Below are 15,325 nucleotides of genomic sequence, written 5' to 3'. Positions count from 1 at the left end.
GTAAAACAATTGTTTCAGGTTTGTCTCACATGAGGGTGAAACTGAAGTAACTTCACTGAAGTCAGTAGGTAGGATAAGTCTTCCCCAGTACAAGGCTGAATAGGGTTACATTCATAGAGTTACACTGAATTACTCCAGGTCATCCCTTGGTGAGAGTATCCATACATCATCGTGGACCCAGCTAATAGTGCAATACTGTGTATAAAAACAGAAGGCCCAAGGATCTTCTTCTGAATATTGCACTGATCAGGTCATAGCCTGAAGCATGAGATTAGTTTACGTATAGATTATATAGGTATGAGTAGCCATTAAATTATATAGCACCTTCTCAAACCCAGCACTCAACGCAGAACATTCTGACCTCCATCAGGATGGAGGTCTACACTCATCCAGCTCTGTGGGAGGTCATCTTCTTCCCTACAGTATGTGAAACTATCTGCCATTCACCCTTAAATGCTATACTGGTCAGGACAGCAAGGATGAGAAGATATCTACATTCAGTTGTAAATAAATATTAGCAAGCATTTCAGAAAATAAACAGTGTAACAGAGTCCAGCTATAAAACAAAGAAGTCAGCAGACATTTAACCAGTGATGAACAGATTCTGGTGGGTTCATGTTTGTTCAGAGATTTTATTGCCAGTTAATAAATAGGAATTAAAAGCAGATACTAAGGCTTTCTTCCCTGTTATGTGCAGCACTGATGATGATTCCACTTAGTTGGCCTTAGATGCTTGCCTAGGACAGGATTATTTGCCTTTGGTGGTACGTTTTTGGTCTATTTTCTCCATAGCAGACCGCACCCATTTCTGATCAGGGCTTACGCAGATCTTGATGCCTTTTCTGGTGATAAACCTACAGGAAGAAAGAAAGCAAACCAGGCGGCCATTAAATTCCAGTCTCCAAATCCAGGTTTACTGTTCTTGGTTTTTATGCAGAACATGAGGGACAATGTGGTAAAACCATATCACATGCTGGAGTTTGTAGTTGTTAGTTGGAATTACAGCAGTTAGCAACATTAGTTCCCTATTTATGGCATAGGTATGTATGTAACATACATGGTCATGTGCATATATACTGACATTTAAAAAAAGGAGCATACCTGTTATTCTGAGATTTCATATGAAATCATGATGCACATTTACTTCCCAGGAGCAGATCCCAGATTTGATGAAAATGCATGCTCGTGAGATCAGAAGACCAAACACAGCTCCTAGCAGGAGTCAGAGCTACCCCAAACTCTTCCACATGATCTTTCCCCTCGGCTCAGTTCAGTGCACTGGGCTTCTGACTGCTCCCTTGACCCCTCACTGAGGTTTTTCCCCACTTTCTGGGCACAAAAGATCTGACTGTTCAGTGAGATTTCTGCCAGTGTTTGTGAGCAGCATGCAGATCCCAGCTCGCTGAGGCTCACCCCTCTCCCCTCACTCCCTCAGCTGCCAGGTGACTGCTTCATGGGGGAACTGGAAGGGTGACCTGAACTAGCCAGATTTAGTGATTTGGGCTGTGAATCGTCTTCTTCGTGCCCTTTCCCTTTTCAATAGTAGCGTGTTTGCATAGATGAGTCTGAAGGTGAACTGTGCACTGGATACTTACATGATGGCGTTTACTGGAACCTGTTGCTTTTCATAGCTGACAAGATTTCGGATGTTCAGTTGCTGTGTAGACAGACTTACACAACTGAATTTGCGCATGGGCTGACTTCCAATGCTCCCTAGGAGGGGAAAAATAGATAAATGACAAAGGCAGTCAATACTATATTCATATTTAGCCATAAGTACTTAATAAATTATGAATTCCAGCAGATTTCCAGTTGTGGTTAGAACGTGAGTGTCTCACGATGTACAGCTGCAATACCAGTTATACAAGAGAGCTTAAGGTATTTTTTGTGATGCATCCTACCATCTCTAAAGTGTTATTGCTATTTCTGTTAAGATACTAATCTTCACCTGTTCTCCTGGACAATTGTATAATCATTCTTAAGGAGTCACTGCTTCCATAGCAGAAGAGGTATCTGGCATCATTCATAATTAGGTCTGTATCATCTGCAAATAAGTGTCCATATGGAGTAGCGCTTAGACCCGGCACCTTTACTGGGTGGATTTCCAATGCCATCTGAATGTGGATCAGTAATTCTCCCTACTTTCCAAGTGAAGGAAAGGAAAGCAAGGCTATTTGTCTCACACTGGACATCCAAAACTAGCATTAAAAAAAAATTGTTGAAAGAAAGGGAGGTATATCTGCCAGAAGACTAAGTACTTGCATACTCTTGCTGTAAGTCTGGTTTCACAGGCAATGGAGTACTACTTAATCCTCTCTTTCCTCCAACATTTTCATCCATTACAGGGAAATGCACTGGTGATTAATAAAGAGGATTGCGATATCAGTGTAAAATTCTCTGAGCAGTTGTTACCTTACATGATGGTAACTAAAAATGGGAGCTCATTTCAGTGAGATGGGTATATGTATACATTACTGGAAGCCTCCGCTTGCTCATTTCTGGTTTTCTCCCACCCATCAAAGACGGCTTTGGGAAGGCATGAGGGGGACAAACAGAACACTGCTGTATTCTGAGGTTTCTTTTTGAAGAATTTATAGAGAAACTGGCTTGAGAAAAGCCCAAGAGCTGTTCAGGTACAACTTGCTAAATATAAAACCTGCTTCACATAATCTCATTATCTGTGAGCTTGTCTTTGTTTGAAATAATTGGAATAGCTGAGGCAAACACAGGTCAGCCTTTGGAGAAGCTGTAGCATAGCCAGTGCATGGATACTGGCAGAGCTGCTAATTCCTGAGATTTTGTTTGCCCGAAGGAATATCTCTTCTGATCTTGCTTTATTCATGAGTAATGCGATGTATTTTTTGACGATTCATTACAAATATGTATCTTACTGCCTCACTCAGACTGGTTTTCAAAATGTGGCATTAAAGAGCCCAAAGAGAGTCAAGCAAACCTTACTAGTCCTGGAAATATTCTCTCTACGACTAAACTATTTCCAGGGAATGCATGTAGGGAATATCAGCAGAGCTTCTCTAAGCCTGGGAACAAAACAAAACTGCTCTGCACCTATAACTACCCTTTTTTCTGGTGTTTTTTTTTTTTCCTTTATCATTCTTCTTTCTAATCCTTTTTCTATCCCTTGCACACCCCCTCAGTGCACTTTTTCAGACTTGGTGATATTTATGGCAAATTATACAACCTGGAGAATGACATTATGAACTGGCAGTCTGTCATACGAAGCCACATGTTGCCGAGATGAGCAGCGGTAGCGTTAGTTAATGTACGAGAATGTAGTATGATCTAGCTCCAGGGGCACTTGGTCAACATACTCGGTGTGTAGCTACATAATCTTGCGAATGCCTAGCAGGTCTCAGATTGGTTTTGGTGTGGTTTTGTGAAGATGCCTTTTCTGTGTGTTTCTCTTTGCATATTTTTGTGGGTTTGCATATGGCTTGCATATGAGTGTTTTCTGTGATTTTTATGTGCTTGTTTGCCTGAATCTGATTGTGTATAAGAAGCCATGTGCTTATGTGTATATGTTCATGTTTTCGCATGATACATGTAACCTAATCCAAAAGTCACAGACCTAAACATCACTGTAGACAAACTTATTTAAAGCATGGCTAATAAATATGGCTCATCTCCGTGCTCATAAATGGTCTCAAATGAGATGTTAAATTGTAGGAAATCAGGAAAAGAGAGAAGACATTGTATAAATCCATTGCTCTCCTTTGCAGTTTTTGTTCATAGTTTCCCTGTCTGTACCAAAATATTTGGCTAGAAACAAGCAAATAGGCAATATGTGATACAGAACTGGAAGAACTTTTTAAAATAGGGACATTAGAGGGATTAAGGCTATATAGTTCGAGAAAGACAAATAAAAATAATATAATAAAATACATATAAAAGTAGTATATCTTGAAAAAGAAAAAAAGTACATCTTATTCAAGAAATATTTTTCATAAAATGTTATTAACCTATAGAACTCATTGCTATATGTCATCAGTGAGACCAAAAGACATTGTGTCTTCAAGATTTCATGATTTTAAGAGAGAGAATAATGCACAGAAACCCTTTAAGTGTTCTAAAGCACAGAAAGGCTCCTTGCATTAAGGCAGAAGCCAACCACTAATTGACAGAACATCAGATGAAATCTCCCATAAAGCTGCCTTTCTTGCGGTTCTGATCTGGATTTCTTGCGAGTTTTATCTTATGAATCAGCTCTGGCTGAGAATGAATCCTGCTCATCAGACCACTAGTGCAATGTGGAGCAATTCCTGTCTTCCTCTTGGGTTGTAAACTTACCTTTCACTGTGTGCACAGTGAAGACGCCAAGCCAGAAGATGACGAGGATAGCTGCAGCATGGAGTTTCATTGCTGGTGGCTTCTTTGTCAGGGCAGAGAAGAAAGTGGCTATTGTCAGCCCTCTTTCACAGAGTTTATATATTGTCATTGAGTGGTCAGTTCTTGTGTTCACTTTTGGGGTGTCATGGGGGGGCTGACTATAAGTGGAAAAAATTGAGTGGCAGTACTTTTTCTGGTGACAGAGAACCACCTCCTTTCCCCCACCCATCCTTCACTAGCCCCCCTGTGAAGGCTTTTCCTGCTCAAACCCTGCTGTGGTTGCACTTGCTTCTGTGTTGCGAGTAGGGTTTATTTCAAGCTGCAAAAAGTGAGAGCTCTTGTTCTGTAGTGGAAACCTTTAATAAATGTTCCTGTCCTTTCACACCTCGATTTAGAAAGCTGTAGCTAAGCCGCACCGCAGAGGCACAAAGTAACATTCAGAGTTACCTCTTTGACCAACGGACCACTTAAAAGGGGGACTGTGAGCTAAAGGATGATGGAAACAGGAACGCCTTGGCTTTTTCCATAGTGGCTGTAGATAGTTGGTCACTTTAACGCATAGCTTTGGAGGGGTATCACTCCTATTTCCTATGTGTGGTGGAGCTTGTCAAAACTCTTCTGTTTTCTCTGTGATTTGATATGGCCAAAGCTGATATCACTGTGTGCTGGGAGAAGGAAGAGTGAACACACTTTTACATACAGAGCCAGATCCACTAGCCCTCCTGCCAGTCAGGCGTAACTAAAATACAATAGTTTGAAAGAGGAATAAGAGTTTATAAAGTTTTGGGGTTTGTTTTTTGGGTTTTTTTGTTTGTTCGTTTGTTTGTTTTTTGTGGTGTGGTCTTTCTATTATAAAGAATGGAGCCCAAGAAAGTAACCAGGCAATCAGAGAGGCACAATTTATAGGAAAGAAGAAAAAAGTTCATTGCACTTCTATGTACACATGGTGTTGATAACAGGTCTGTCCACTTGTTCCAATTGTACCTCTATCAAAAGTGTCCTTTTTTGCGGTCTGTGCTAGTCCTATTACTCAGTTTTAGGTGTCCTTTCTATGTTGTGGTAAGGTGGTCTGAGTTACTGGATAGCATTGCCACATGCCAGCGGTTTTGCGCCTGCAAATATTTTTCAAGCAAGCTGTGGACCTCCAGGCCACACATGAAGCAGCAGCTGAGCTGGCATCATCGTCCAGAACCTCTGAACAGAAATCTCTCGTGCTTTACACTCTGGAGCACTTCTGTGCCTGGTAGAAAAAGCCATGGTTTGCTAGGCCCACGGAGACCCAGCCGGGCCTGGTGTGAACAGGTAAGCACCAGGCTGCCTGATGCCTGAGATTGTAAGGCAGTGGTGTAGAATAGCTGTCAGTGCAAAGCCTGGAGCAAGTGTCCATTCGTGCGAGTCTGAAGTTTCCCCTCCTCTTACCTCCAGGCCTCGCCTCAGCTGGTTACTTCCAGTTTTCCAAATTCTTGATAACATCAATGTAAATTGCTTTGCATGGGGAAACGCAGCATGTGGAAGTCAATTCCCTAAGATTCCTCAGGCAAATTAAGATCGAGCTAAGAACTGAGATCAAATACTTAATTCCTAGGCTGTAATGGCTGCTCTGGAACCTCAGGAACAGTCTGTAGGTCTTGCAGGTAGAGAACATGCTGCTTGGTTTACTTGTATATACACGCACATTTTTTGTTCCTTTTGGTTTGATTCTTTCATCTTACATATACCATGCAACCCAGGGAAAAGCAATGGCAAAAATAAACAGTAAGCAGGTGTAAGGTACTTGCTGCTTTACTTGAATGCCTACTAAACCCACTTGCAACACTAATGTAAGCTGCAACAAAATGGAAGTCAAAGCTTCAACCAAAGCCCCTAAAGGACACGCCTGATGCCACACAGGGGAGTAACCATACTGACCTCAGCAGCACTACTGGGAAATCTAATGTTAAGTTTGTGTCCAAGCAGTGTAGCAGCCTGGTGTTTTGCTGAACACTGCCCGAAATCACTCCTTGAACGAGATATTCGAACTTTTTGGCACTTGGCAGCTTTGAGATGCAAGATAGCAACTCTGTCGTTGATGGCAGAGAGAAGTTTTCTCGCTACCGTTAAGAGAGGAGATGCTCCCCCACTTCTGCTCACTGATATGGTATGTACATGTATGTATATACTCACTGTCTACAGCTTTGAGAGGAAGGGTCACCAGCTGTATTGAGCATGAGCCAGCTCAGAAAAAGCCAGTCCTTCCCACAGAAGCTTCTGCAGGTTGTAGATTCATCCCTGAGGTGTTGTTAGAAAGCCTGTTGCTTCTTCCGTTTTCCACCATTCTTAAGGTGGGATGGAAAAATTGCCTTGCGGCATGTTTTTCCTCTCTTTGTAGTTCTCATTTGCTGCGGCCTCCTGGGCTGTCATTCTGTGTAGCTGGCTTATGTCCAGTGAAGTCTGTGTTTTGGAGAAGAGTTTTATGGGCTGGAGTCCCACAGCCCTGTCTGTGGATATTTGGTGATCTCTGGTGTTCTAATGTTGTATAAGGCTCATTCTGCATGTACTCTAACACCAGTGTGCACTGCCTCTGTGCTGTGGCAAAGCTTAGTGCAAGATGGTAAGACATATGGTCTTTCTGTTTTCTCGCTGGCAAGTCATATTAAAAAGACAGCTAATAAGTGCCCAAAGTACTTTTGCTATTAGTGCGTCTCAGCTCTGGATAAGCTGAATGCTAATGATACTTGTCCTGGGGCTTGACTGCCTCTTGTATGGCTTCCTCACCACAGGCTGCTTTCAAAGCATTCTGGGGTAAAATGATCATTTGCAGCTTGTGATACAGCCACAGACGAAATGGACAATATGATTATGGAGTTCTCTAATAGTTTGCAAAGTTTGAATTGTGGGTAAAGATGACTAACTTTACCATGATGCTTCCCAAACGCTTGGCTACAGGTACAATGTTGTGTTTGCCGTGAGAGCTGCCCCTTCTCCCCCCCTCCACATCTCATGTTTAACACATGCACTCTTTGCTGAGAGAAAGCAGGTGCAGACAGTGGATATTGCAGGTATGGATGTGTAGATGTATCAGTATTTAACCTTTGGAGCCTGCTCACGTGCAGAAAACCACAGGCTTTGAGTTAGTCTCCTAGGCTTCCTATACAATGTGGGGAGAGGCTGGGGGACACAGCCCCGGGAGAGGACAGCAACAGCAAGTTCCTGCTTGAGGAGTTCAAGGGCTCTCCTAAGCCCTTCGGCCCCCGTTCATGAAGAGCAGCCTGCCTCCATTTTACCAATGCAGCGGCTGGGGCACAGACAGGTGAAGGGACGCATGAGGCTGCTCACGCACAGCAGGAGGCAAAGTCAGGGCCTTCTCTAGCACAGCTCCTAACCAACTGCTGAATGCAATAGTTTTCTTAATTTTTAACAAGGTCAAGAAATTTGTACTGAAATAATTGTTGTATATACCCTGTTTCATGTCAGCAATCCTGCAGAAGGAAAAGAAATATGCAGTAAGCAGCGTGTTGAGCCTAATATCAGAGTTTACTTACCAGGGTAAAGAGCCTGAAGTATCGCACCTTCTCATACTGCAGTTAGCTTTCAAAAAAGAGAGGGCAAGATCTTCACAGATAAGTAAATTCTTATGCACTCCTAGAAATGAGCATTGTTAGTGAATGTTCAGCAGCCCCTTGAACTTGAAGATGTGCCAGCCCGTCGCTATCACTTTTGAAGACTAAATCAGGGCAATCAGTGACTTTAAGAGGGGACCCAAGAACCTCAGCTTAGACACATCTGTATCTCAGACAGCTGTCTTTAGGGTGGGAGATGTCACCCTCAGGAGATACGGGTCTGTCTTTATTATCTAGAGAAGCAATATACGCGTGTATCTTATGCTGGACACGGTAAGTGAGCAAAGTTAGGTGGGATAAATCTGACCCTAATGTATTTTGGTTTTGCATTGTTTCTTAACAGTTGGAGTACTGGTTTAAGAATTACCAGCAACTGACATCCAGCTGTGATATTTACATAACTTTCCTTCCCTCCTTCTTTCTTCATTTTTTATCACTTTTGCTCTGTAGATTTCATGCTGATTTCATAGGTACTTCTGGCATTTAATTTCACTTTCTTATTTAAATTGCTGTTGTCTTTCTGTTTGTGCCTTCCCACCAGGCTTGTTAGGTCATGCTCCATAGCTCAGCATTGCTTAAACTATTTACTTACTTTTAAACTCGCATCTGAATTCATGCCTGCTAAGTAGCACAAATTAGGTATATAATAGAGGGCCACTGAAGTCAGTATCCCACTTCAGTACCTGCTTAGTTTTTTAGTTATATCAGTGCATTGAAGTATGGTCAGATAACAGCTGATGACAGAATTAGCACGATTTAGGAAGTTTCTGTCCCTCACCTGCAAATAGCAGTTTATTTTCAGTCTTTTTCATTCATACTGTAATGGAGTAGAAACACACACATGCTCGGTGCTCACATCTCAGCTGAGAGACAATGACTGTTAATCTAATCTGATCACTTAAATCACATTTTTAATAACTACTCTGTTTTGTGCTGGTTTTGGCAGAACTCCTCCCTTAGAAATGTAACTCTATTAACAATAATGTCTCTTAATCATAACAGAGTTTTTGCTTGTAGACCATCTGTTTCCACTACCATACTGCCAGTTTTTCCCTGCCACCTTTTCCCTGGTCCTGCTAACATGTGCTTGATGTATCATGTGCTCTTAAATAAGTTAGTTGTATCAAAATCTTTCCTTCAGTCATCTGACTTGAAGCATTCAGATACATAAAATTCGACTGAGAATTATTTGGTTTGGAAGGGACCTTGAACCAAACATACAAAGGCTACTCTACACTCTACAGTCAACTCTACAGTCAGCTGTATGTAGGCATGCACTTGTTTTGCTGATGTTTTAAGCTGACTCGACACGAATGTGACATTCTCCATATAGCAGAGGTCTTTGGCCTTTCTTTCATACAGTGTTATTTTGTTTTGTTTTTCAATGAGCAGTTATACAGTCACCCAAGAGTTTGCAAGAGGAAGACTCTGATCCTCATCTTCATAATCTTAGTCTTGTCTGTTTTGGTTCTTTGTGAGGTGCATACCAGGAAGCTAACTAAACACTGTGCAATGCTATTGCTGCAGAGAATCACAGAGGTGGCTATAGCCCAATTCTGTGAAGGTATCTAAATATTGTACATGCTGAAACAGGAGCCAAATACCCCTGGGAATTTGTGGAATATTCTCAGTCCATCCTATTGCTTTTTTCTTCCCTGTTTCGGTTTGGTTTTTTTGTTATTTCTTTTTCTGCTTTTTCTTCCTCAGCTCTCATGTAAAACAGAGAATACAGATTTTATTTAGCACTTCCTTCTGTGCGTGCCATATCTGTAGGATCAAGGATGTGGGAACCAAGTCTTACTCTGTTAGTCTTCAGGAGAAGAATCAAGCCTATTGTGTGAAAAATAAATACGCTTCTTGGTTAACCATGGGTAGTCAGTGTCTGTAGACACTGGAGATGGATCTGAACCAATATGTTGCTTCGGGGTAAACCTGAGCTTTCCTCAGAAAACTGAAGAAGCTCAGATGCTTATGTTTTCTCAACGGGGACAGTTTCCTCAACTGTATCTCATCCTCTGGAGAGAGCCCCTTGGCCAATCCGTATGTGTTTGGATTCCTTTGCTCCATGACGGTCATCACAGGAAATAAGTTGAAGAGCTAAGATGGTTAGGGGAAAAGGGGAGTTACAGGTATAAGAACACGCATCAGTGATGTTTGTGTGCCTCACTCTCAACTGTTGTGCATGTGCTATTATTTACAAGTACACAGACTTTTTCTTATCACTGCCATTAAAAACTTTTGTATTTATGCAGTCATATCAATTTTAACGAACGTTTGGAGTGGGGGCTATGTAAAAGAGAATCGCAAGTAAAGCAGCAGGTTCCAGGCAGCAGAGCAATAAGCAGAACCAGTAAGCCTGGATTCAACTTTCAGCCCTTTATCTGCTAACTTCTCTTGCCTCCACCCAAGAATTATTCTAACTCCTCAGCATGTGTTTTCACCTGCCAAAGAAAACCGTGCATGCTCTCCACACGCTTGTGGCCGTCTCGTTCACACATGCTGACAGACCTGCTGGCTAGAGCCAAGCATCGAATACCCCTATTCTGTTGGCTTTTCCCCACAGTAGAGGCAACATTTTGAGTCTTTCTCCTGTTCAGACGCTAGGTTTTGGAAAATTCATAGGGATTTCTGCCTTTTGTTTAGCATTGGTTAAAATTGGTCAGTGGATTAAAAAAAAAAAAAAATAAGGGAAAGACACAAAAAAAGCAAAAATTCCTTTTTTTAAAAATTTCCTTCTCTGAACTTCCGAAAAGGGAATCCTTGGGATTTATTTCTTCTGTTTTTTCCCCACATAGCTGATTTCTAATAAATGCATTTGTTTAAAACAATAATTATACTAAAAAAAAAAAACAATTAAGGGAAGACAGACAAATAATGCAAAATTCCTTTTTTGAAAATGTTACCTTCTCTGAACTTCCGAAAAGGGAATCCTTGGGATTTATTTCTTCTGTTTTTTCCCCACATAGCTGATTTCTAATAAATGCATCTGTTTAAAACAATAATTATACTTGTAAGCATTTTTAATAACCAAACCTTCATGAGGTCCTATGATGGAGTTTAACAAATTTGACAAATTTTAATTTGCAGTTATGGTGTTAACCCCTCTATGGCTTCCAGGAAAAAAGAATAATGAAGAAGGTAGGAAGAGATAATTCCTGAATCTTTGCAAGAGAAATCCATGGGTTTTTTTTAAGTGAGGATATTTTTTTTCTTCCTTCAAAGAGTCATAATAGCCTCTGGAATAGGTACTTTTCTATTTCATCTTTCAGATGAAGAACTGTCACACTTTCTAACCATGCCACTGGTGAGGTACATTGCCTTGCTTCACACTGGTTACTATAATCTGACAATTTTGGGCCACATCCTGTTCCACGAAGTGTTATAGAACTTCTTAAAACTGATCACAGCACTTGATCCTCATCTGCCCTATGAAATGAAACTTGGTGCTCATGCAGCTGTATCCTTAAACAGATACAGACTGAAAAGAAGTATTTTCCTTTCTGTTGGCTTCTCTACTTCCTTAGCCATTTGCTCAGTGAGCCCATAACAGCAGGAGAGTCACCGTGCAAATGAAGGCTTAAATGAGAGGGACGAGGAAAAAAGAGCTCAGCTCACAGGGGCCTGGCAGCAAACACCCACTCTTGAAAATGTTCCACTCTGAACTTTCTAAAAGAGAGTCCTTGGGTTTTATTCGCTTTCTGGGTTTTTCCCCCTCATAATGACTATGGGTATGAAAGCACGTGTTAGAGCAATGCATCAGTCTGTATTATTCACCTGAGCTCACTGCAGTGGGTGATGCAATGTGGGAGGCAAGAGGGTATGGGAAAATTCCCTTCCTCCCCCCTCAAGTTAGCATTCATTTTATTCTTTGCAATTTCAGAGATCAGGCTGTGACTGTTAAATGCTGTTTCACTTTTCCTTTGCAAACTACTTTTATCTCTCACTAAGGGCTGCAGACACCCCCACCGTGTCTATGACAGCAATAAATTAAGAGCTCCCTCCCATGGTTATCATATTTCTTGCACTTAATTCAGCTGATTTCAGCGTGGTCATGGGCTGCTATATTCCTCCCCCATGGTTCAGCATGGCCCCATGTGCAGCACTCCACCCAGTCTAGCAAAGCATGCCAGACCCGGTGAATGCCCTCACTCTCCTCTCATACACAAAACCAGCCCAAATTAGCCACATGTCCCAGTGGCCAGTAAGGCTACCTGCTTGTGCCAGGTCTAGTTTCAGATTATCAGTTTGCTCTCAGGGCACTAGCTTATTTACTGACATAGGACACTGGTTTCTTCCATCCCCTATACTACCTTCTTTGGGATAAACAATTATTTTCCCTGTTTTCTACACAGAATGAAAAGGAGGCTACTGGTATCATAGTGTCATAAGTGTATATGGGAATAGGTGACCTAATCTCTGCTTGATGGGGCAATTTGTACTTCAGAGCTAAGCAGGTATTGATGCAGCCCCAAATTACATGGCACCAGAGTCAGCTGATTGTTGCTAGTTAAAAAATTCGGGGACTGCTCTGCCTATTTATCCCAATCCTTACCTTGCTCCAGCTCTTCTCTCTGTTGGTCTGCTTGTGAGCTATTTTGCTTCCTCTCACCATATGCAACCAGCAGATTCATTGTAAGTAATGACACTGCTCTTGCATAGCACTTCTCTCCTGAGGTTCTCAAAAGGTTGTAAGAGTATTGGGAAGTATAATTAGCTCTCCTATCACAAAAGAGAAAACAAGTCTGGCAAAATAGAGAAGTAGTGCTGTAGCAGTGCGCTGTTCCTCAAATCGGCTGTGAAGAGGGTGTTGTAGCTCTTGGACACCACTTGCCTTTGCTGGATTCCTGTGCTCTGTCAGGGGATAGAGCTGTTGTTCAATTAAATGTAAAATACATTGTATGGCCTAGGTCTCAAAGGCATTAGGAAGTAGCTACTGTGAAATAAGTAGGAGCTGGACTCTCACCTTGCGTTAGCAGTAGCATTTTTCAGTTGCAATTTGACAGTTAGTTACTAATGTTTAAGTAAGATTTGTACACATGTTTTATTGTTTGGCAGTGAAGCCCACTGGAGGTGTGCAGATCTGGTGCTCCTTGCAGTATCACAAAAGAGAAAACAAGTCTGGCAAAATAGAGAAGTAGTGCTGTAGCAGTGCGCTGTTCCTCAAATCGGCTGTGAAGAGGGTGTTGTAGCTCTTGGACACCACTTGCCTTTGCTGGATTCCTGTGCTCTGTCAGGGGATAGAGCTGTTGTTCAATTAAATGTAAAATACATTGTATGGCCTAGGTCTCAAAGGCATTAGGAAGTAGCTACTGTGAAATAAGTAGGAGCTGGACTCTCACCTTGCGTTAGCAGTAGCATTTTTCAGTTGCAATTTGCTACAGTTAGTTACTAATGTTTAAGTAAGATTTGTACACATGTTTTATTGTTTGGCAGTGAAGCCCACTGGAGGTGTGCAGATCTGGTGCTCCTTGCAGAACTACAGGAGTTCCCTCATGGGGAATTGCAGCTGGGAAGTTTGCAAACTCTTTGGCTCTGTCTCCAAATTTGTGCCTCGATCCTTCCATCAGAGACTCAGCTGAGCCTCACAATCAGGATTTGTTCTTCAGCCTTGACGCACACTCATGCTCCCACCCGATCTCTCCTTTCTTCTATGCCCTGTGACTAAATATATTTTATTCCTGTGTTTTTTCTTTGAGAAGGGAGCACAGCTCTCATTGCAAATCAACTTGACAGCTCATCAGCTGGATCAGGATCCAAAGCTCTGCCTAGTTTCTCTAGGCTCTTGTGTGTCCTCCGAGTGGGGTGAGACAGGTGGGTCATGGAGGTGGCTCCCCCTTCCTTCAGACCTTGGTTTGTAATGTAGGTAGCTTGTGCAGGGAGTATGGGCCATGTTACAGTGCCACTGTGCCATTCTGCTACAAGGTCTCACCACCTCAGTGTACGGCAGGTAAGTACAAAGAAAAGGGAGGGAACGTAGAGCTTTCAGGGAACATTGTAAAGGGGAGGTGGCTAGAGGTAGCTGCAATCTAGTCCAGGTAAGTCATAGTCTTTAGTGGCTTATCTACTGACTTATTACCTGTTCTCTGGTGATTTAAGCTTTACCTAAGGGGAAGAAAAGGTGGAAAGGTGTGCCATGAACCCAGGGCCTTCAATCTGGGAGAATTAGCTAGCCTGAGGAACCAGGGGAAAAGAGAGATTGCAAAGAGAAGAAACTGGCAAGCGAGTGTTAAGCCTCCTCTCCCTGGGCAGAAGTGTTGGAGGGAGGGGAGAAGAGGAGAGAATTTTCAAGGATTTAGAGGCTTGGTTGCCTTGGGGAAATGCAGCCTAGTAAAATGGGTTTCAAGGGCAACCTGAGCTGGCTTATTTTGTTGTGAGGAAAGAAACGGAGTGTTGTCGGCCATGTTATGAACAGCCCTCATTCTTCCCAGTCAGGGACTGGAGAGACTGATCTTGGACCTGTCCTGCCCTGCCAGTACTTCACTGCCAGGTTAGAAGGAGGTGTCTTTTCCCAGCAGCTATTCTCTGCAGCGGCCTTTGTCATGCAGGAGGTGAGATTAGGTGGTCTGATGGTTCTTTCTGGCCCAAAAACCTGAAAACCGTTTCCCCTCAGCAGAGCTTGCCTTGCAGCAATTCAGTTTCAGCTGACTTTGGGCATGACCTTGCTTAGGCATCTTCATAGTAGGGGGAAGGAGGATTGAGTTCAAATGGGTGAGAATCAGGTTTTGTGCCTTCATGATCCTGATGGCTGTTGTGCCTTGGAGGCTCCCTGCGCTCTGGTTGCTCTGTGTGGGTAGCTCTAGCTGGCACCCAGCAAGGCAGGAAACTGGTGAGGCAGAACAGAGGTGGTTAAAAATCAACAGGGTGTACCAGCCATAGATAATGTGCCATGCTCTTAGAAAGGGAGAGAAATGACTGTCAGGGCTGGTTTTTCAAGACCTTAATTTCATGTAACAATGCATGAATATGAAACTCCCTCTTTTTAGCAGCTGACTGTTGAGGAGCATCTACTTTTGAGTTTTATTTTCTAGGCTGTGTGTTAGTCTGTTTACAGGCACAGTTGCGCAGTACAGAGAGACCTGTTCTCCTTTGCTTCTTACAACAGCAGGGCAGAATCACAAGGCTTTCCACAAGCTTCGGCTTGATAAGCTGCCAATAACTACTGAAGTGTAGTTCATTCGTGCTTAAAATTGGGCTGGACTGTACACCAGCACCAACACCAGCTTTGTCTGCCTACACTGCCATTGTGCAGACAAACTCGAGGACCGCTGCCAGCAACTGAACTCCCCAACCCAGACAAGGTCTCAATAACACACTGCAGAGCAGCAGGATCTGTCTGCACATCAAACCCTGCCGCGCTGGGAACTCTGAGTGGCAGAAGGGCG

The 15,325-nt window shown here is 42.6% G+C and overlaps 1 protein-coding gene across 1 annotated transcript; it reads right to left on the bottom strand.

Moving 5' to 3' along the window:
- Window positions 1-748: 748 nt before the first annotated feature.
- LOC103922462 (lymphotactin-like) lies at window positions 749-4,375 on the bottom strand. Its single transcript, XM_009330607.1, has 3 exons — window positions 4,306-4,375; window positions 1,596-1,713; window positions 749-854 (listed from the first exon to the last, which is right to left on the bottom strand). The coding sequence occupies exons 1-3, from the start codon at window positions 4,373-4,375 to the stop codon at window positions 749-751; spliced, it is 294 nt and encodes a 97-aa protein (XP_009328882.1).
- Between the last annotated feature and the right edge of the window lie 10,950 nt (window positions 4,376-15,325).

The sequence above is a fragment of the Pygoscelis adeliae genome, unplaced genomic scaffold, assembly GCF_000699105.1.
Source record: "Pygoscelis adeliae isolate BGI_AS28 unplaced genomic scaffold, ASM69910v1 Scaffold120, whole genome shotgun sequence".
Lineage (NCBI taxonomy): Eukaryota > Metazoa > Chordata > Aves > Sphenisciformes > Spheniscidae > Pygoscelis > Pygoscelis adeliae.
The sequence above is the reverse complement of the archived record's forward strand: the minus strand, read 5'-3'. Positions and strand labels throughout refer to the sequence as shown.

Excerpts from the sequence above, each read along its gene's own strand:
- LOC103922462 (XM_009330607.1), bottom strand. The coding sequence starts at position 4,375 with ATGAAACTCCATGCTGCAGCTATCCTCGTCATCTTCTGGCTTGGCGTC. Across the intron at positions 1,714-4,305 it reads CACTGTGCACACAGTGAAAG|GGAGCATTGGAAGTCAGCCC; the intron begins GTAAGTTTACAA and ends TTCCCCTCCTAG. Across the intron at positions 855-1,595 it reads GTTCCAGTAAACGCCATCAT|GTTTATCACCAGAAAAGGCA; the intron begins GTAAGTATCCAG and ends TTCTTCCTGTAG.